The sequence below is a fragment of the Lemur catta genome, chromosome 1, assembly GCF_020740605.2.
Source record: "Lemur catta isolate mLemCat1 chromosome 1, mLemCat1.pri, whole genome shotgun sequence".
Lineage (NCBI taxonomy): Eukaryota > Metazoa > Chordata > Mammalia > Primates > Lemuridae > Lemur > Lemur catta.
The window spans coordinates 2,158,042-2,181,392 of record NC_059128.1 but is presented as its reverse complement, the minus strand read 5'-3'; the positions used below and the strand labels follow the sequence as shown (position 1 = coordinate 2,181,392).

At 39.3% G+C, this 23,351-nt stretch overlaps 1 protein-coding gene across 6 annotated transcripts in view; it reads right to left on the bottom strand.

Annotated features, from left to right (window-relative positions):
- Nucleotides 1–23,351, bottom strand: part of PPP1R13B (protein phosphatase 1 regulatory subunit 13B) — an 83,614-nt gene that overhangs the window by 44,457 nt on the left and 15,806 nt on the right. For 5 of the 6 annotated variants that reach the window (XM_045559860.1, XM_045559833.1, XM_045559869.1 and 2 more), the window contains exon 2: nt 8,242–8,389. In XM_045559860.1, coding sequence (XP_045415816.1) covers nt 8,242–8,389 — 148 coding nt within the window. Of the gene's footprint in view, nt 1–8,241; nt 8,390–19,131; nt 19,227–23,351 lie in introns of those variants that run through there. The other variant, XM_045559879.1, reaches the window with a different exon arrangement.

Sequence of the window (23,351 nt, the reverse complement as noted above, 5' to 3'; positions counted from 1 at the left end):
AATCTGATGTGGTTACGGATGTTTTTGGATTTAGTTCTCCCATCTTATTTTAAATTTTTAGTCCTTTTTTTCTTTTTCTTCCTCCTCTTTTCTGATTTCTCTTGGACTGATAAAATGTTCTGTGTTTCCCTTTTCCCCCTCCTGCCCATTTGAAGCACAGTTCTAAGGCACTTTAGAGGCACTGAATCATTAATCTTCATCACTAGTAGCAACCCCAGCATCAAGTAATAAGCCTGGCCTTGGCTTGACCCAGGTGGAACACACCTCCAGCCCTGCTGCTCCATGGGACCCCAACTCCCAGCCCCGCTGCCTGCTTCCAGCAGAGGCAGGAGGACCACGCTTTGGTCCTGCTTGCTGCCTTGCACTTTCACTCCACAGCAGGTGCACAGGGATGTATGTCTTCATTATTGTTTTGTTTTTTTTTTAATGTGAGAATATCTTTTTAATTGTTTTGTTTTTTTTTTTTTTGAGACAGAGTCTTGCTCTGTTGCCTGGGCTAGAGTGAGTGCCATGGTGTCAGCCTAGCTCACAGCAACCTCAAACTCCTGGGCTTAAGTGATCCTACTGCCTCAGCCTCCCAAGTAGCTGGGACTACAGGCATGCGCCACCATGCCCAGCTAATTTTTTCTATATATATTTTTAGTTGGCCAGATAATTTCTTTCTATTTTTTAGTAGAGATGGGGTCTCACTCTTGCTCAGGCTGGTCTCGAACTCCTGACCTCGAGCAATCCACCTGCCTCGGCCTCCCAGAGTGCTAGGATTACAGGCGTGAGCCACCACACCCAGCCTTAATTTTTATATATTTTTCTCTTTATTGGCTTAGAGCAGAAGGGGTGCTTTAAAGCACAAATCTAATGCACCTATTTTGCCAGTCTTAATTTTTGAGATTGGTTTGAAACTTACACATTCACTATCTTTAAACTATACCTATATTTGGTAGAAAAACAAAAAGATCCACACAAACCCACACCATGACTTCCTCTTGCATCCTCACCTACAGGACATTTCGGTGGTGTTCTTTTTAGCTCATAAATCCTGCAAGGACAGAGAGTTCTACCCCTGCAATAGGAAACTGGAGGGAATTTTTCATTCTCATGAGAGAATATTTACACCTCATGAGCTGACCCCCTGGCTCTTTGCTATTGCTAACATTAACAAAGGTGGACTGCATAGGTTAAAAGTGAATTGTACTATGAAATTTTCATATATTTTACAACTCTTGCTCAGTTATTAAGTATGTCTTTCTTTTTATATATTATTATTGTTTGTATTTTACAAACATGTCTGGCAGTCCAACATGACAATTTTTGAAGATAAAGTGTAAGATAAAGAGAAGAATTCTAGATCTATGCCACATTCCAGAGAAATGAAAACATATGTCCACACAAACACTCGTACATGAATGTTCATAGCAGCATTGTTTGTAGGAGCCAAATGGCAAACAACTTGCCATGGTCTAAAAGTTCGTGACCCCACCCCATCCCAAATTCATACGTTGAAACCTAAATCCTCAATGTGATAGTTACTAGAGGTGGGCCTTTGAGAAGTGATTAGGTCATGAGGTCTCTGCCTTCAAAAATGGGATCAGTGCCCTTATAAAAGGGGCCCGACAGAGCTCACTCACCTCTTCTGCCATGTGAGGACACAGCAAGAAGGTGCTATCTATGAAGCAGAGAGTCCTCACCAGACAATGAGTCTTCTGGCACCTTGATCTTGGACTTCTCAGCCTCCAGAACTGTGTGCAATACATTTCTGTTGTTTATAAATTACCCAGTCTATGGTATTTTGTTAGAGCAACCTGAATGGACTAAGACACAACCCAAATGTCCAGCAATTGATGAGTATCATACAATGGAATACTTACTATTCCGCCATAAAAAAGAATGAAGTAAAGATACATGCTACAATATGGATGAACCTTGAAAACACGCTAAGTGAAAACAGCCAGACATAAAAGGCCACATATTGTGTTATTCCACTTATATGAGGTACCTAGAACAGTCCAAGGCACAGAGCCAGAAAGCAGTACAGGGGTTACAGGAGCTAGGGGGTGGGACTGGGGAGGTACAGACTTTGATGATGGTTGTACAACATTGTGACTGTACTAAAAATCACTAAATTGTACACTTTAAAACGGTGATTTTTTTATGTTAAATGAATTTTATTTCAATTTAAAGAAATAAAAAGAAATTCTTGAAATGTTCCCTCTGCTGCTTACATGTGAAAGTGAGGAAGGACATCAGCAAGTCCCCAGTCTTCCAGAAAGGAACACCACAGAACAGACCAGAGCATACTTTCCTCCTGTCAGGCCAAGTTTATGACTGGGTGAGACTTCTCTAAATCTGCTCAGTCTGAGAACTTGATGTTGTGACAAGAGAACAAACTCTGTGAGCTGCAATCTGATCACACATTCAAGGTGTGTGAGACCGACTGCTCTACTCCTAGACAAGTCTCGATTTCCATAAGAAAATCCTGCCATGCGTGAAAATGCAATGCACGTTGTGGTGCTGATGTTTTCATTTTCTTACCTGCGTAGGCAAGCTTTGTCTCATTTAACAAACACCAAGGGCAAGGACAGACATGGTCTCATCTAGCTACAACTGAGATCTGTGTGTGCTTAGCTCAAGTTCAACTCAGGACTAAGAATCTATAGAGCAAAAATCAAGCACAAGTTGAACATTAAGGAGTAAACTTCATTCCCTATTTTAAGTCTCAAAAGTAATACTTGCTCACGCCTGTAATCCCAGCACTCTGAGAGGCCGAGACGGGTGGATTGTTTGAGCTCAGGAGTTCCAGACCAGCCTGAGCAAGAGCCAGACCCCGTCTCTACTAAAAATAGAAAGAAATCATATGGACAGCTAAAAACATATATACAAAAATGAGCCGGGCATGGTGGTGCATGCCTGTAGTCCCAGCTATTCGGGAGGCTGAAGCAGGAGGATTGCTTGAGCCCAGGAGTTTGAGGTTGCTGTGAGCTAGGCTGACACCATGGCACTCTAGCCCGGGCAACAGAGCGAGACTCTGTCTCAAAAAAAAAAAAAAAAAAAAGAAGTTGATCCTCTTCTAGCAAGGACAAAGTAGATTCCCCTGGCTTATTTATAAATGGGTCGCAGATACATTCCTTTCAAGTTCAGGGGTCTTTTGTGGTTGGAAAGTAATGTTCAAACTCCTTTGAAAGCTGAGACCGGTGATCAGGCACCAGCTGGGAGAAAGAAGGCCCTGGCTCAGTCTCTTTTAAAATCTCTGCTAATGTTTGAAACATGTCAAAAATCCCAGTGTTCACTCATCGCCCCCATAATTCCAGTCTGGTTTTGAATGTAGCCACTTTATCTGCCAAATTGAACACAGTTGTCATTCGCCCCTGAAGTAACATATTAAGTTTGTTGAGCAGGTAAGCAAAAGTTTTGTGACCCATTCTGTGTCACTGAAATGTGCTGCCAGTGGTAACTGTTTTTTCTAAAAAGAAATCTCTGGAGTGGCTCTTGTAATTCAAAAACTCTAGCCAGTGATCTACCTCTATAAAGCCATCTCACGTCTGTGTATAAGAGAAGACACATGTGCTCTGCATCCATCTCTTCACAGAGCTATGAGTTAAGGGCACTTTAACAAAGAATTTTAATCACATCCTCCAAAATGTTGTTTAGTTCAGGTGACATTTTTCGGCTAGCCAGCATTTCTCCATGGATGACACAGTGTGTAAACTCACATTCAGAAGTGCCCTCCTTCACCCACGTAGTGAAACCAGAAAGAAATCCAGTCATGGCAGCCCCTCTGTCCTGCCCATACCCACACAAAATGACCAATTCAGTTTTCCTGACATGTCATCATTCAAAGACTTGAACAGTTTTGCAGCCGTGGTGTTGGTTGGCAACACAAGTGCACATATCCTCATGAATGTCCTCCTGAAAAATATATCCCACAAAAACAAGCATTGTTGCTTGTTGTCATCATCAGTAGACTCGTCAACCTGGACTGCATACCAAGGTGACTCATTAATCCTCTCTAACAATCGTGCCTCAGTATCCTCTGCTGTTTCATCAACTCATCTAATTATGGTGCTAGCTGAAAGAGGAACATGTGCCACCTTTTGAACTGCAGCCTCTCCTAAAAGTTCATGGCAAATGGTCTTAGCAGCGGGCAGGATCACCTCCACCAATAGTAAAGGGCTTCTCAGCTTTAGCAATGCGGTTAGCCGCTAAGAATGATGCTCTCAGTGCAGACACGTTTGATGAAGTGGTGGCCTTCAAATATTGCTTCTGTTCCTCGTGTTCATGTTTTTACTTCTGAAAAACTCCCAAGGCTTATCTTTTAATGCAGGGTGTTTGGTCTCCATGTGATGACACAGTTTTGAAGGTTTCATGGCTTCATGGGATATCTAGTCACCGCATATTATACAAAGTGGGCTTGGAGAATGTGAATCACCTGTTGCAATGAACCCATAATTTAAGCAGGACTCTTGGTATTTTTTTTTTTTTAAATGCAGCTTTCATTTTGTTGGCAGTCAGAGTCTTCTGCTGTCTCATCATTGGGTCTTTACCCCTTTTCAAAAAAGCTCTCCAGTGACATTTGGTTTTTTATTCATTTTTGCTAGGGTTAGCTTGTGGGCTTACCAAAACTGTGACTGAGACAAGTGCGCAGTGCGAGAAAGAGGTGTGGACAGAAGTGGCAGATGAAATAACGGACCGGCCACATACGGATTAAATTAAGTGTTGGATTCTGACTTAAAGCCTGCCACCAGATGCAGCTTAATTTTCACTTGCCACTCACTGATAGGGTTTTGATATGAGTCTGCAAGCAACTGATTTATTTGGTCTCTGTGCACTCAAACCTCTCTGCTAATGATAATCTGTATTTGCAGCCGCTCCCCAGTACTAGCATCACCGCCTCAGCTCCACCTCAAATCATCAGGCATTAGATTCTCACAAGGAGCGCACAACCTAGATCGCTCGCATGGGAAGTTTACGGCAGGGTTCGTGCTCCTATGAGAATCTAATGCTGATGCTGATCTTGACAGGAGGCGGAGCTCAGGCGGTGGCGTGAGCAACGGAGAGCGGCTGTAAATACAGATGAAGCGTCGCTCACTTGCCCACCACGCACCTCCTGCTGCGCAGCCCAGTGCCGGTCTGCAGCCCAGGGTGTGGGGACACCGCGGCACTAGAAGATCTCTCCTCTTCTTCCTAGATCCAGTTTTGCTGCCTGTTTTACTTACTGATTTAGGCATTTACTAAGGGCCTATTACGAGCATGGCTGGGCACTGGGGATACGATGAACAAACAGACAAGTTCCTGCATACAGGAATTTTATTATAGCTCAACCAGATAGAGATGAAAACTACTATATTATGTTTTGATAAATACGACAGCATTAGGGCACAGGGGAGGGACACTTAACACCCTTTGAGATTCGAGGAAGGAATGAGAGGCAGAGAATGAATAAAAGTTAGGCAAGCTCCTACGAACTGATCTACACACGGAAAGAACACGTTCAAAGCCATGGCAAATACAGTACGCTGTGACCCTCTGTGCTCTGGGGTGGTAGTCCTCATCCTTGATGAGGTAAAACCAAGGGTTATGAATTGAGATGAGCTTGGAGACAAGGCTGGTACCAACCAAAGGACTCAGTCAGGGAGATGAGCATTCTCAATCTCAAATGGCCTTGGATCACTTAGGGCTACAATACTTTTCCTTTTTTTTTTTTGAGACAGATTCTCGCTCTGTCACCAGGGCTAGAGTTCAGTGGCACCATCATAGCTTGCTGCAACCTCAAACTCCTGGGCTCGATCGATCCTCTAGCTTCAGCCTCCCAAGTAGCTGGGACTACAGACATGCACCACCATGCCCAGCTAATTTTTTTATGGGGGTCTTGGTATGGTGCTCAGGCTGGTCTGGAACTCATGACCTCATGCAATCCTCTTGCCTCCACCTCCCAGAGTGCAAGGATTACAGAAGAGAGCCACCTCGCCCAGCCAAGGGCTACAATACTTGTGCAAAAATTTTACTACCTTCCAAGCTAAGTAAAGGAGAAGGGGGAGGCAGAAAAGGAAGTCAGAAGTGACAACAACTAACAAAGGGCAAAAGTGCTTAGAGGCTAGAGAAGAAAAACAATGACAGAATGAAGGATCAGGCTCTAAAACTGGTCTCCTAAAAAGCATCAATTACTTAACTGCCCCCTTCCTGTAGCTGTCATCAGGCTGAGAAGTGAGACCTGTCCTTTCCCTTCTAGTTGAGTAACAGTCCAACATTTATCAAAGTCAAGTCTCTCTCAATGTATCCTTAAAAGTCTTTTTTCTGAATTCTAAGGATAATATTAAAAGAAGACTTTGGAAGAAAATATTTGCAAGTCATATATCTGGTAAGGCAGCTATATCCAGAATATATAAAGAACTTTTACACCTCAATAATAAAAGGAAAAATAAGTCATTTTAAAAATGGGCAAAAGAATCTGAATAGACATTTTGCTAAAAAAGATATATAAATGGCCAATAAGCACATGAAAAGATGCTCAACATCATCAGTCATCAGAGAAATACAAATAAAAACCATAATGAGATATCCCTTCGTATTGACTAGATGGCTAAAATTAGATAGACAATATAGTCTTGAAGAGAATGTGGAGAAACTGGAACCCTCATATGCTGCTGCTGGGAATGTAAAATGGAGCAACTGCTTCAGAAAACAGGTTGGCAGTTCTTCAAAAGGTTAAACACAGATTTATTGTATGACCCAGAAATTCTTGGGTTTATACCTAAAAGATATGAAAACACATGTTCACATAAAAACTTGTACATGAAAGTTCACAGCAGCAGCATTCGTAATAGCCAAAAGGTAAAAACAACTCAAATGTTCACCAGCTGATGAATGGCTAGTGTGGTACATCCATACAATGAAATGTTATTTGGCCACAAAAGGAATGAATTACTGATGCGTGCTTCCACACGGATGAACCTTGAAAACATTACACTAAGTGAAAGAAGCCAGTTGAAAAGGACTACATATTTCATGATTCCATTTAAATGAAATGTCCACAATAGACAAATCTATAGAGACAGAAAGATTAGTAGTTACCTAGAAATGGGGGAAGAGGGTGAAGGGAAATGAGGAGTCACTGGGTACAGGGTTTCTTTTTGGGGTGACAAAAATGTTTTAGAATTGCTTGTGGTGATGGTGGCATAACTCTGTGAGTACGCTAAAACCACAGAATCTCACAAGTTAAATGAGTGAACTGTATGGGATGTGAATTATATCTCAATGAGGCTGTTAAAAAAACTTTAAGACTTGATTATATCTAAGGGCCTTTAAACACTTCCATCTGGATACTAATCTCATTTTTACCCCAAACGCAACATAATCCCATGGATCCTTATTTTCCTATCCATCACAGACCCATACATACCACGCAGTTGCTAGATGGATTTCCTCTACGCATTATTTTCAGAATGCCATTCCTTATTTAAAAATCTACACAAGCTCCTTTCTGCATGCCAAGTAAAGGCTACACCCCCTACTGGTGCTGAAGGCCTTGCGTGGGCCTTTAGGCTCTGTTAGCTCCCTATGTTCTCTCAAGACAGCCCCTTAGCGGTCCTACTACCATACTATGTTCGTTTTCTTCTCTTTTCCCTCATTCACATTGCCTCTCTAACTTAGTATATCCCATCCTATCTAAATCCAATCCCTTCTTTAGACTCCAAATTATTTTGCAGAATTTTCTATATTCAGTAATATTGCCTCTGATCTCTGCCCAGCTAGCTGACAAATTCCTTCAATGTAAGAGCCAGTATTTTACTCTTCTCAATTTAATGAACAAAGACTTATGAAGGATCTGCTATTTATAGGGTTTTATACACAGGGGAACACAATAATGCTTCTGCCTTCATGAAGTTATCAGAAGGGAAAAGAAGAGGAAGAAAACCAACTCAACATGTACTAGACAAAACACTGTAAGATCTCACAGGACAAACGACCAATACTACACACTGGCTAGGAACAGGAAGAAAGGCCTCACACACAAGCCGATCTACCTTACCTGCTTATCTCAAACAGCTACAGTCAGAGTCAAATCACATGACTTTTTTACAAGTACCTCCATTTTGTAAAATCCTACCCCCATGTAATATAATTGCTTTTATTTTAATTACTCAATTCCATATTACCACAGATAACTAAGAACCAAAAGCAATATGTCCTATTTAATAAACATTAAATTGAATGTACTTAGTAATCTTTACAGAACCTAATACATACCATTTCCCCTCCACACTTCGGCTAAATGGCAGCTGCCTTCTCCAGGTTCTTTGCAAAATTCTACAACATCTCGACAGGTTGTTTCCGGTGTAATAGGAACTTCTGTTAAAATCTGCTCATTGTTGCTCAAAAAAACGGTTAATATCATCTGTAAGAGAAAAGATTAAAGCTGTATGTTAGATCCTTATCATAAAGAGATTAATCCTGTAGATTTAAAGTGATCCCTCCAAACTCTCCCCCCTGAAATGCCTACAGGATTAGTTTCCACAAATAGATAAGCCGATTCTAAAGTTCATGTAGAAAATAAAAAAGTAAGACAAGTCAGGCAAATTCCAAAGGAGAAGAGTATTAGAAAAGAACCAAGCACTACCAGATAATTACAAAGCCAGATCAATGGGACAAATTCATGTCCCAGAAATAGACCCAATTACATATAGAAAATATACATTATGAGGGAGGTATCTCAAAATCAAACAGGGGAAGACTATACACAATGAATGATGTTTGAACAATTAAAATACCCATCTGAAAAAAACTGGATTCATACTGTACATTGTACACACATAGTGTAAGTTCCTCATAGATCAATATTTAGATATAAATCATAAAAACTATAAAAAGTCTAGAATAAAACCTGAATAAATTCCTTTTTATAAATTTGGAGTACAGAAGCCTTTTCTAACTAAACCAGACAGTATTTTTTAAAAAAAAGACTGATACATTCAAGGACATTAAATATAAGAATCTCTTACAAAATAAAAAGATAGACTGGGCAAAAATATTCACAATTCATATTAAAAATAAATGGTTAATCTCCTTAATATGTAAAGAGCTCCTAAAAAATAACAAACCAAAAATCCAATTCATTAAAAGAAATTGGCCAAGGAAATGAGTTAATATATCACAATAAAAGAAAAACAAATGACCCTTAAACATAAAAATACATTATAAGGTATTTGAAAAATATTAAAAGTTAAAATTATTTGGCCTTATTTTCTAAGAAAAAAAAATCTCAAAAAATCTCAACACTTTGATCTAAGATCTTATGACATCATATTGGAAAGGATTAAAAAAATAATACTGCTGAAGTACAATTTAAACCAAAGATTTTCTCTAATCACAAAGTATTAAAATATTTGTTTAATCTTTGATTAAAGGTCAGAAACAAAACCTGCATTTGTCCCAAAACTCTCCTCTCACTTAAAATCTCTGCTGTCAGGCAGGGCGCGGTGGCTCACGCCTGTAATCCCAGCACTCTGGGAGGCCGAGGCGGGTGGATTGCTCGAGGTCAGGAGTTCGAGACCAGCCTGAGCGAGACCCTGTCTCTACTAAAAATAGAAAGAAATTATCTGGACAACTAAAAATATATATAGAAAAAATCAGCCGGGTGTGGTGGCGCATGCCTGTAGTCCCAGCTACTCGGGAGGCTGAGGCAGTAGGATCGCTTAAGCCCAGGAGTCTGAGGTTGCTGTGAGCTAGGCTGATGCCACGGCACTCACTCTAGCCCGGGCAACAAAGCGACACTCTGTCTCAAAAAAAAAAAAAAAAATCTCTGCTGTCAATTAAGTATAATTTTAGTTCATTGTTAAAATTTTTTTTCTTAGAAGTGCCCTGAATTCCTACATTTTGATATTAAACATCTTTATGTTGATGGTCATGTTATATGTAACCAAAAGTGATAACAGTTCTGAACTAGTTTCCTTGCCACTAATCTCCCCTCACTCCAACCTACCCCTCCACCGCTGCCATTTCATTTTCTAAACATAAATCAAGTGAAGTCCTTCCCTTGCTTAAAATATTCAGGAGCTCCCCACTGCCTAACAGTAGTGATTTCCAAAACATCTCTCTGGTATATAAACAGGAAACAGGTTTCATTACCGAGCATTTCTTAGAGTCTAATGTTGTAAAGTCCATGTGAATCTCTAACTTCTTTCCCCGCCAGAGAATCTCATGGGGCCTGGACTGCCACAGAATACACTCCAAGAAACAGCATAAACTACAAACTTCTAGCCTTCCAGGTCCTACTCCCTTCAAGCACTGAACCTCACTCCCTCAGCTCCAATGCTGTTCTCTCAGGCAGCTGTCCCTCTCCTCAAGTACTCTTCCTGTTTGCCTGTAAATTCCTATTAACCCTTCAAAACCCAGCTCATAGCTACCATCTCTGCAAAACTGCCCTTTATCACCTCCTCTCACCAGGGAGGCTACATGCTCCTTCCTTTGTGATCCAGGAACTCTTCACACATATCTTTATTACATCACTTCAATGAGCATTACCACATCTCCCTCCTCTCACTAGACTCTATGCTCTTCCAATTAATTCATTATTGAATCTTTAATTTCCCATTGTGTAGTCAGTACCTGACACATGACAGCACACTAAAATCTGGTCGACTCCAGAAATGACACACAAACCACAGAACCCCTACCATACCCTAGAATTGAGAAAATATATATTCATATAATCGAAGTAAAATACATCTGGTCTGTTCAATAAATAAGCATTAGCTGGCTTTAGTGGCGCACACCGATAGTCCCAGCTAGCTGGGAGGCTGAGACGGGAGATCACTTGAGGCCAGGAGTTTAAGACCAGCCGGGCACACCTGTAATCCTAGCATTCTGGGAGGTGAAGGCAGGAGGATCGCTTGAGCTCAGGAGTTTGAGGCTGCTGTGAGCTAGGCTGATGACACAGCACTCTAGCCCGGGCAACAGAGTGATACTCTCTGTCTCAAAAAAAACAAAAACAAAAACAAAAAACAAGCCTGGGCAACATAAGGAGACCCCATCTCTAAAAAATAAAGATAAATTAAGCATTATCCCTCTTCCATAAACAAATTTCCATAAGAAAATTTTTCTAAAAAGAGAAATTAAACAACAGTAATCTCTGTTTGATAATCATAAAAAGGATTTATAAAAAACTAGGAGCTTCTACATACTAAATAGCCTGGAATCTATAGAATTTGGAATAAAATAGTTAATTCTTGGATCCCAATCAAACAAGTCCAAAACTAATGCTGTAACAGTTTTACCAGAAATGACTAGAATATATCTTTATTATTTATGGACTTATTTTACAGTTGTAATGGTAAATATTTTCCAGTATGACTTCACAGCCTATGTTTTTCAAGATCTAATAATATATTTTCCAAAATCATTTCATAAATCAAAATTTCAAATTAGTAAAATTTTTTTTACTACCTCCCCTTAAGTGCTATTCCTACAGTTCACTACTGACCAGTGGAGTGCCCTGATTCCCTCAGTTCTTCAAAGTCTTTTTTTGTTCCTTATTCCTTACCCTTTTGCCTACTAAGGCATCTCATAGTTTGTTTGATTTCGCTAACCAATCTATCTAAAATAGCCCTGTTCTATCACTGTCTGCCCTCCTATCCTGCTTTATTTTTCTGTTTAACACTCACCTGATGTACATGATGTATTTATTTGTTTATGCTCTGTCTCCTGCCACTAGAACAGGAGCTCCCTGAGAGCAAGACATTTGGTTAGTTCACTGCTGTATCAGTAATGCCTGAAGCAGTGCCAGGCACATAGGAGGCACTCAATAACTCCCCCAATTATATATAAAATGCCTTTTTACAGTAGGTTTTTTGAATCATGGCAGGTAGGTGCTTGCCTGTCTTATCTTCAAGGTCTCTATAGAAAAATACAGCCAACACTTTACCCCTCTAATCACTAAGTCCACATCAGATAGAAGAAAAATAATACTGAAAAATTGTTAGTGTGAAAGCCAGGATCCTTGAACACACACATGTGGTATTTGGCAGATTTCAACAAATGTCCTTTGCTAAAATCTTCCCTCTTTCCACAAGGTGGCACTGCAGGGTAATGGGGTAAGTTTTCCCCCTGCTGCAAATTTTGAGGAAAAAGAATTAATTCCAAAGAAAATAAAGGTATAGTTTAGTTAGATCATATAAAGTTCAATTTCCATAACTAGAATTTGCATTATTTTGGAAAAGAAATAGAATTGATCTTAGGAGAGCAATGAAAAATTGTTTCTAAATAAATGAGAAGTGTAAGACTGGAGAGATACATATATAACCCTCTTGAGTGCACAGATATATTTAAATATTTGAGTAGCATCTACTCAAAGTTATTAAATAGCCATTAAATTAGATTTTCAATAACCACATCGGTTCAGTTTATCACTGTTTTACTTGCTTTAATAATTTAACATTTTTAAAAAATATATTCTATCATATAAAAATTCCCCTCAGCAATTAGAACTGGTGAAATCTGCTTATACATTACTCCTGGGAATACGAAATAGACACCTTAACTTCTCTTTATTTACTTAGACCCTTTAGTACTTAAAAGCATATGCATTTTGAGGGAACCTGTAGAAATGTAAAATTCATGAAGCTTTCCATAATGCCTACATGTGTCATGACTACAGGGTACAGAGGTGATAAAGCTGCCCAGATTTAATCTACCTACTGAAACTTAGAGAATACTCTAGAATAAAGGGCAGTATCAATTCTGACACCACTGTCCATCAATGTTGGAAATCACTGCCTGAAATGATGATTGCTTTACTGATGTTGTTCATGTGAACATTATGGAAACAGAATAAATGCTGACTTTCAAACCACAGGCTATGACCTACTAGTGGGTTGTGAAATCCATTAGTGCCTCAGGACAAGTTTTGTTTTTAATGGTATGGAGCAGAACAATATAAAACAGTATTAAGAGAATGAAAAGACAAGCCACAGACAGGGAGAAAATATTTCCAAAATATATATTTCATAAAGGACTTGTATCCTAAATATACCAAGAACTCTTAAAACTCAGTAATAAGGAAAAAATCCCAATTTTTCAAATGAACAAATGATCTGAACAGACACTTGACCAAAGATGACATACAGATGGCAAATAAGCACATGGAAAGATATTCAATACCTTTGGTCATCAGGGAACTTCAGATTAAAATGAGATACTACTACACACCTATTACAATGGCCAGAATCCAAAATACTGACAATACCAAATACTGGTGACGATGTGGAGCAAAAGGAACTTGCTGGTGGGGATGTAAAATGGTACAGCCACTTTGGAAGACAGTTTGGCAGTTTCTTACAAAACCAGACATATGTTACCATATGATCCAGCAATCGAGCTCCCTGGTATTTACCCAAAGGAGTTGAAAACTTATGTCCAGACAAAAACTTGCACATGAATGTTTATGGCAGCTTTGTTCACAATTGCTAAAACTTGGACGTATCAAGATGTCCTTCAGTAGATGAATAAACAAACTGTGGCACATCCAGACAATGGGATATTATTCAGCAATTAAAAAATGAGCTATCAAGCCACGTAAAGACATAGAAGACCCTTAAATGCAGTTAGTAATAAGTAACTGAAAGAAACTAGTCTGAAAAGGCTACACACTGTATGCTATGTACAGTATGCTATGTATACTATATAGAGAAATTCTGGAAAAGCAAAACAATGGAGACAGTAAAGGATCAGTGGCTGCCATGGGCAAGGAAGGGAAGGAGAGCTGAACAGGTGGAGCACAGAGGATTTTTTTTTTTTTTGAGACAGAGTCTCACTCTTTTGCCCGGGCTAGAGTGCCGTGGCATCAGCCTAGCTCACAGCAACCTCAAACTCCTGGGCTCAAGTGATCCTCCTGCCTCAGTCTCCCGAGTAGCTGGGACTACAGGCATGCGCCACCATGCCCGGCTAATTTTTCTATATATATATTTTACCTGTCCATATAATTTCTTTCTATTTTTTTTTTTTTAGTAGAGACGAGGTCTCGCTCTTGCTCAGGCTGGTCTCGAACTCCTGAGCTCAAACGATCCACCCGCCTCGGCCTCCCAGAGTGCTAGGATTACAGGCGTGAGCCACCACGCCCGGCCTGGAGCACAGAGGATTTTTAGGGCAGTGAAACTATCCTGTGTGATACTAGCATGGTATATACACATCATTATACATTTGCTCAAACCCACAAAATTGTACAACACAAAGTGTAAACCTTCATGTAAACTATGGACTTTAGTCAACAAAAACCTATCAGTAATGGTCCATCGACTATAACAAATATACCATACTAATGCAAGATGTTAATAATAGGAGGAACTGTAATGGGCTGGGGGGGGGCGGTGAACTGTATGTGGGACTCTGTACTTTCTGCATATCTAAAACTGCTGTAAAAAACCAAAACAGTACACTGCACATGGTGAGTGTTTTCTCCTGACAGTTTGACTTCATATATGTAATAGACAGGTGTGTGGGCATATGTGTGTGTAAGAACTGGGTCACCTTGTAAAAGGTGTTTCTTTTTCCGGATCGTTTTTGTTTTGTTTGTGTAGAAAATGATCAGGAAGAAGAAAAAGGTGTTTCTTAGCGTGGGACATGGTCCAAAAGGTTTGAAAGACGCCACTCATGAAACCCACCAGGACTTCCATAAAACTAAATGAAAATCCACTGCACTAGGGAAAAAAAACATACCCTGTACCATTTATCAGTGTTTATTATTAGACACATGATATACACTTTACACATTCTCAATTCTCATGCCATCTCTGTAAGATAGGTACTATTCTTCATTTTACAGATTAGGGAAAAGAGGGTCAGAAAGGTTAAACAACTGGTCCAAGGTCACTGAGCTAATAAATACCACAGCCAGCATTTAACCCTGGTCTGACTGACCCCAAAGCCTATGCTCAGAACCACTACTCTAAACTGCTTCAAAATAAAAAAGGCAGCAAAACTTCTAATAAATACCTCCCTAATTATAATATAGTGCCTTATGATTTAATAACTTTCCAATTAGCCAAGTTTTATCTAGTATTTATATTTAAAACTATAAAATGCCAAGTGAGAACTTTTTTCTTCTAATCATTATACAGAGGTATGCTCTCTTCAGAAGGAACAAATCTTTCACCTTTTACTAATCATGGAACCAGAGCAAAGAATCATGGCTTTTCCTCCCTAATTAATAAACTATAAAGATTATTTGACTAAATATAAATGGTCTAGTCAATTTTTCTTAAAACCTTTCAAAAATTTAAATTAGGTATACCAACAATTCTTAGAATAAGAGTTCCTCCTTCTACATAATGCACTGTAAAATTCAAGAAAATATTTTCCTACATATTTTTAAAACATGCCTATCTACTAGTTATACATCGAAAAGAATTAAAAACATATGTTTATATAAAAAGTTGTACACAAGTGTTTATAGCAGCATTATTTATAATAGCCAAAAAGTAGGAACGACCCAAATTGATAAACGGCTAAACAAGATGTGGTATACCCATGCAAGGGAATATTACTTGGCCATAAAAAACAATGAAGCAAAAGCTATAACATGGATGAACCCTGGAAACATTACACCACGCGAAAGGTCATGTATTACATGATGCCACCTATATGAACAGGCAAATGCACAGAAACAAAGTATTAATGGATTAGTGGTTGCCAGGAGCTGGGGGGAAGAGAGAGGGAGTGAATGAAAATGGGCACAGTTTCTTTCTGGAGTGATGAAAATATTCTAAAATGAGATAGTGGTGATAGCTCCACAACTCTGTGAATATACTAAAAACCACTGAATCGTGTACTTTCAAAGGGTGAATTTTATGGTTTATGAATTATGTATCCACAAAGCTGTTATTTTTAAAAAACCATCTACCTATGGCAATTATTCAACCTATATAAAGAGCAAAATATTTTTCTCAATGGAAGCAACTTTAAATAAAATATTATTTCCTTGCATATATTTTTCCTTTTCTTGGGCAATAAACATTTATAGTCGTACAAATCCTATTTTTTCTTGTCTGTAAATACCAAAAGTTCAGTATTAATCCTTGTGCCAGGAGCAACTGGGGCTTAAGAATGCAAAGATAATTAGCAAAACAATGTTCATGAAGAATACTTTTATATGATCATGCGTAAAATACACCATAGTAAATATTACTCATCCAAGGATAAAAAATCAGGACACAATTTACAAATCCAATTGCACCCTTATCTTGTTAGAAATGACTGTCCATTTTCTCTTTCAGATTTGAGCCAGCTCTTGAAAACCATAATGCTACTGTGAATTTTGCTCATAATGCTGAGTTACTGTTCTCAAAATGTTTCTCATCTTTAGAAAATTAAGCAAAAGTGAAGTACGGAAAACAAAAGTGCCAGTGCCTAGAGATTATCTGTGTCACTTACAAAGGGAAAATACTTAAATAGAAGTCCCTTAGGCCTGTGGAATCTAAATTCAGGCACTAATGACATGAACCATGATAAGATGTCCTAATGAAACAAGACAGACCACAGTTGTTACAGCAGAGTGATATGGTAGATGAAGTTTCACCTAATTAGTTGAGTTCCACGGAAGAAAAAGTTCAGTGTTAGCACTGCTCAATAACAACTTTAACTGGGATCTAGAAATCATTATCAAAATGAAGACTAAACATAAATTTACCAATCTCCACATAAACCTTATTTTTTAAAAAAGAGCTAAGTTTGATTATCAACTTTAAAAAGTAAAACATAAAAGCTTTAAAATAAGTTTTCACAATAAATGCCTTGTTCATCTTTTATGCTTATGAAAATTATTTACTTGTTCAAAGTAAGGTACATACAGAGCTATAAATTTTTTTTTTAATTCCACTAGTATTGCATATTTTAGATACTTAAAATCAGAATGAAATTTATAACAGGATACTTAACATCAAAGGATGTTTACCATTTATTAACAATAAAAATAGCCACTAATTTAATGCTTATTATGTTTGAAGACAAACCCCCGCCTTTTTTTTTTTTTCCTCCTAAAAGGCGTTAGGAGCTGGGTGCCAGGATGATCCTGTTGTGGCAGACAGATTGGACTGCCCAAGGTCACATGACTAAGAAGTGCCACACATGACAGTCTAATCCAAGAATGTCTGACCCCAAAGCTTAAGTTTCTACTTGAATAGTTCAGGAACAAAACAGTGCTAAGATTTATGAGCACTTAAAAAACCCCAAACATTCAAGTTCTTCACCTTGATGAAACTATAGAAAATCATCTTTATCCAAAAGTTATCAGATAGGAACGTAAGGTCAAACTATTTTTTTATAATGAGAGAACCAACTTCATACATATCATATACACATACCTTTGAAAAACAAAACATTATAGGCATGAATATAAAAGAACAAATTAGTAGATATTCCTTATGAAATCCAAAGATAGATGTACTCACAGCCCACAATGGATTCAGGCAAAAAATTTCCTACTTAAAGAAATTAGGCCGGGCGCAGTGGCTCACGCCTGTAATCCTAGCACTCTGGGAGGCCGAGGTGGGTGGATCGCTCGAGGTCAGGAGTTCGAGACCAGCCTGAGCGAGACCCCGTCTCTACTAAAAATAGAAATAAAAATTATCTGGACAACTAAAAAATAGATATAGAAAAAATTAGCTGGGCATGGTGGCGCATGCCTGTAGTCCCAGCTACTCGGGAGGCTGAGGCAGTAGGATCGCTTAAGCCCAGGAGTTTGAGGTTGCTGTGAGCTAGGCTGATGCCACAGCACTCACTCTAGCCCGGGCAACAAAGTGAGACTCTGTCTCAAAAAAAAAAAAAAAAAGAAAAGAAATTAAATGAAAAACTTCAATGCCTTCCCACTCTATGAATTCACCTCTTTTATGAACCTGGCCTAGGTCCTGAGGTTCGGGTCTGCTCAGATAGCAGAAGAGCCCTTATAAAAACCCATACGTTACTACAATTTGAATTATTTATTATTTATTTATTAAAACATTAGGCTGCATATGAGCTTTCATATTACTATATGACCATAATTTCTACACGTCCAAACAACAACCTTACATTATTAGAGAGTGACTGAATTTCTAATACTGTCAGGTTGCTAGGTGTTTTCATAAATGGTGAACATTTTCTTCTACAAAGCAACTGGTGTATGAGTTTCCACTAAGTAATCATACACCAATTGATTTAGTGCTGATGGTAACCTCAGAGACATCAACTTGGATGGCCCTCAAATGACAATTCTTTCCCCTCCTCTCTGAGACTCAAGCTTGGGCAAGTTCCCAGGGGTCATGCTTATTTAACATGGCCCATCCTTCTTGCCATTGCCGACTCAACTAAGGAAGACACTTGATGAAGAATGTTCTTCACTCCACAAGTATTTACTGAATGCCTACTAAGAGTCAGGCACTGGAGATTCAACACTGACCAAACAGACGGGGTTTCTGCCCTTGTGGAATTTTTATTATAGTTGAAGACAGAGACAAAGTAAGTAGGTAAAACATATAGTACAGTGGATGGTGACATATAGCACGGAGAAAAATAAAGCAAGCAAAGAGACTGGGAATGGTGCAATTTTAGTTTTAAATAAGGTGGTTAGGAAAAGCCTCACAGAAGGAGGAGAGTGAGACAGGAAGACAGACAACTTGAAGGAAGAGCACTCAGGCAAAGGGAACAAGTGCAAAGGTCCTGAGGCAGAATGAATGCCTGCTAAGACTGAGAATCAGTAAGGATCCAGCTTAAAGAAGCAGAGAAATCAAGGGGAGAGGAATAGGAGATGAGAGATAAGCTACTGATTAGGCTTTTTCTCAGCAGGAGATTGGAGGGTTTTAAGTAAGAGGTGGCACATGTGCCATAGGGATTTACAGGCTCACTCTAGCTGCTCTGTTAAGAACAGACTATCTGGTCTGCTACCGTGCAGGGGGAGAGGGGTTGGGAAAAAAGGGACAGCCTGCGGGGAGCAAGCACAGAAATAGGAAGACCCCTCAGGAAGCTAATTATCAATGCAGGAGGGAGTGAGAACCCTAGAGAGAGCACAGCATAAACGCTGGGTATACCACAAAGGTAGCTCTGAGTAGATCTGCTGATGACGTGGATGAGGACTGTGACAGAAAGAGGTCGTGCCCTAGGGAGGACGCCTACCATGCCTGCTGCCAGCCAGGGTCCCCAGAGCTGGCCCTGTTCCTTCCCCGTCTGAAGATCAGTCGTTCGGCTGTCCCTCCAGTATCCTTCCAATAAATCCCCTCTTTTCTAAGAGGTTAGAAAATAAGAGTTGGTTTCTGCTACTTGCAACCAAAATGAACTTAACTATTACAAGTACTATCGTTTCACAAAAAGAAACCCGGGATGTAAAAAAGGCTCAGTATTCATCCCAGGCACCAATTACCAGTAGCAGCATTCAGATACGGACACAAGTCTGAGTGGCTCCTAAGCCTGCCCTTATTCCATTAAACCACAATGCCTCAATAGTCCTCTACCTGCCAACAGGTACAGGGGGCTTAGCACAAAAACAAAGAGGCAGGGGCAGACAGAAAAGGTTAGCAAGAATCATGGCTTCAGTTCCAACAACCTCACGAGGTCGGCGTGAGAAGCAGGAACAATGCCCCTCCTTTCTCGCCACCCCACCAGGTCAGAAGCCTCGGCTCCTCTGTTCAGCAAACACAGGGAAGCCCCAGCTCCAACAAGCTGAAAGCTCTGGCTGCTTCCTGTTTCCGTACATTAGAGGAGAGAAGATGGGGCTGAGGTTGGCTGATCATCTTTCCTTTTGTCTTATCATCTTCCTACACTGCCACAAAATAGTTTTCTCTCTTTGGACTCAAAAAATAATGTGTTATTACCAGCTCAGTACTCAGGATGTCCCCACAAGGATCCATATTTTGGCACAAAAATAAAATATTTTATACCCTAAGGAAACATTCACACTAGTCCTATTAAAGAAAACATACATTTTAAACTGCATGTTTGAGACTACATTATATAGATGCCTACATTTTTTTTTAAATAACCACTAAAGTTGTTTGGGGAAAAAAAAGAAAAAAATATCTTTTTGTAATTTGGGTTACCAAGCAAGTGACCACTTGTTTCTTAATCCTTTTGAAAGTATTTAATTAAAAGAGATATGCTGAGAATTTCAAATTTAAACTATCAAAAAGATCAGTCTGGCTGGGTACAGGGACTCACACCTATAATCCCAGTGCTTTGGGAGCCTGAAGACTGCTTGAGGCCAGGAGTTTGAGACCAGCTTGGGCAACATATGGAGACCCCCATCTCTACAAAAAAAAAAAAAAAAATTTAAAAATTAGCTTGGTGTGGTAGCACCACCTGTAGCCCTAGCTACTTGGGAGGCTGAGGTAGGAGGATCACTTGAGCCCAGGAGTTTGAAGTTAGTGAGTTATGCTCACACCACTGCACTCCAGCCTGAGTGACAGAGCTTGCAGGACTGTTTCTAAAAAAGAAAAAAATCAGTTATAAAATTTTAGAGTCAGATTAAAACCTAATCTATCTAACACTCTTTCCCCGTTTTATAGATGAGGAAGCAGAAGCCCAGAGAAGGAAGTCATTTGTCAAGGTTAATAAATCTTATTAGTAACAAAATAAAGGCTGAAATCCAAGTTTCCTGATTCTCAGCCCTACAACCTTGGCAGTTATTTAGTTACACTGTTTACTTAGTATTAAATGAGAAGGTCTATAACATGTCTAGCACAAAGCTTGACGTACCATTTTCTCAAATCTAATTTCCTCCCTCTTGTTTTCATTTCTGTACCTGACAATAATTTTAGGCACTGAAAAAGTTGAGAAGCCCGCCTCCCACCATACTTTTAAAATTGTAGAAACAAAATGAAATTAAGCCACAAAAGAGAACCATGAAACAAAACTGACACAAGAACAGATAATCAAATGCCAGATATTAAGTAAAGGGTAGCTGACCATAAAATAGACCTATAATATGCTTTGAAGATATTTTAAGAGGACTCCATAAATACCAATGGGATCCCTGAAAATTTAAGCTAAGTGACACTATTTTGTTAAAAATAAATAAGTCCAAGGCATTTAATTGGGATATAATTGAGGTATCATATAATTAAGAATAAATCATGCCACTTTTGAGTGAAAAATAGAAGCCAACAGGACAGACTGCCAGGAGAGCAGGCAAAACCAAGACCTTCCCTTGTATATCTACATGTGTGGGCACCCAATATAAGTAATGCCTATGAAAAACTATATTGTTTCCTCCACAACAAAACACTCCCAAGAGATAAGTATCACAACAAAATTTATAAAATTAGATTTAAAGGGAAAATACAAAAAAAACACCGAATAAATTTTTTTCATGAAAATTCATCTCAACTACCTATCTCACCAGATGAAAAATAAACCTCATAAGACAATTTGTCAATTTTACCTCAATCCTCTTTTCATCCAACAGAAACAAGGAAAAACCATTTATGCCATCCAAGTGAATGAGGTTATATCATCCCTGTTTTACAGATGGAGAATAAGTTCAAGAGATGCCTGATACTTTGCTGTAGATCAGAATCTAAACCCAGGGATGACTCCAACAACCTACTGTATTACATTGCCCATGAGAGTTCCCAGGTCTCTTTTAGGACAGGCACAACCTGGTAAGCCACCTCTCTCCCTCCCTCAAGGTGAGCAGGGCAGTGTTATTCCCAAAGGAGAAGGTGAGGAGGTGATGGGGAGGAAGGGAAGGGCAATGTGCATGTGTGCCTCAGTCAGGTCTGCACCTTGCCTGTTTCACACAAGGCCAGCCAAAGCTCCTGGACTCTGGGCCCCACTCGACACCAAGATCCCACACCTGGGGAATCAACTATCCTTGGAAATTCAAAACCCCAGAACCAATTTCAGCCATCAAGGATTGTACAGTCTAGGCCGGTGCAGTGGCTCACGCCTGTAATCCTGGCACTCTGGGAGGCCGAGGCGGGAGGACAGCTGCAGCCCAGGAGACCAACACCAGCCTGAGCACAGTGAGACCCCACCTCAAAAAAAAAAATTTAAAAATTAAAAAAAAGGGAAAGGATTGTACAGTCTAGCAGCTGTCCTCCTACTTAGCTGCCACCTCCAACAATAATGGTAACAGTGCTCATTTACTGGCACACTGTGTGCTAGACCTAGTGCTGAGCATTCGCTATGTATATTAATATCTTTCAAACCTGCCAGAAATCCTGAGAAGTACGCTTTTCTTGTCTTAAAATGTATCTTTAATATTTTTAAGTGGCAACTTAACATACATATATTTAATAATTTTTTTAAAAAGTCAAACAATAGAGAAAATAAAAAATAATCCTCTAACGACTCTCACTTTAAACAGCTGGCACAAATCCTTTCAGACCTTTTCTATACCACAAAACACTTCTCTTCTTTTCACAAGGAGGCCACACGAGGTAGAACGTCAGTTTTTCACCTAACAATATATTTTGGGCATTTTCCCATGAGCACACACACAAGTGCTACTTCATTCTTTTTTTTAGGCTACATATTAATTCTCTATATGACTATATCATAACTTATTTAGAGACAGGCATTATTACTTTCATTTTACAAATGAGGAAATAAGTTCCAAAAGGTTATGTAACTCATGTAGGTCACACAGCTATGAAGTCGCAGAGCCAGGCCTAAAACCAGGACTACCTAATTCCAGAGTCTGAATTCTCAAACATTCTTGCCCCACAATGTACCTGTTTTACATGTTTCCATCAACTAGACTACAAATGCTTGAAGACAACACTGGTGTGGGCATATAATAAAAGATAATACATTTTTTATATGTCCCTTTTTTGGTACTACCTTTATCTTCCCTACTGGACCACTGACATCATTCACAATGCCCTGGCAAACAGTCGGGGTACAAACATATTTGTTGAAAGTAAAGGCATATGTTCTTTTATTGTGCTTCACTTTACTAAGCTTCCCAGATGTTGCATTCTTTACAAATTCAAGGTTGCAGCAACCCCGCATCAAGCAAGCCTCTTGGCGCCATTTTCCCAACAGCATGTGCTCACTTCACATCTCTGTGTCACACTTTGGTAATTCTCGCAATATTTCAACCTTTTTCATTATTATTATATCTGTTATGGTGATCTGTGATGTTACTATTATAATTGTTTTGAGGCACCACAAATAGATGGTGAACTTAATCCATAAATGTTTGTGTTCTCACCACTTCACTGACTGGCCAGTCCCCTGTCTCCCTCTCCTCAAGCCTTCCTCTTCCCTGAGACACAACAAGATTGAAATTAGGCCAATTAATAACCTTATAATGGCTTCTAAGTGTTCAAGTGAAAGGAAGAGTCATGTGTCTCTCACTAAATCTAAAGCTATAGATGATTAAGCTTAGTGGGGAA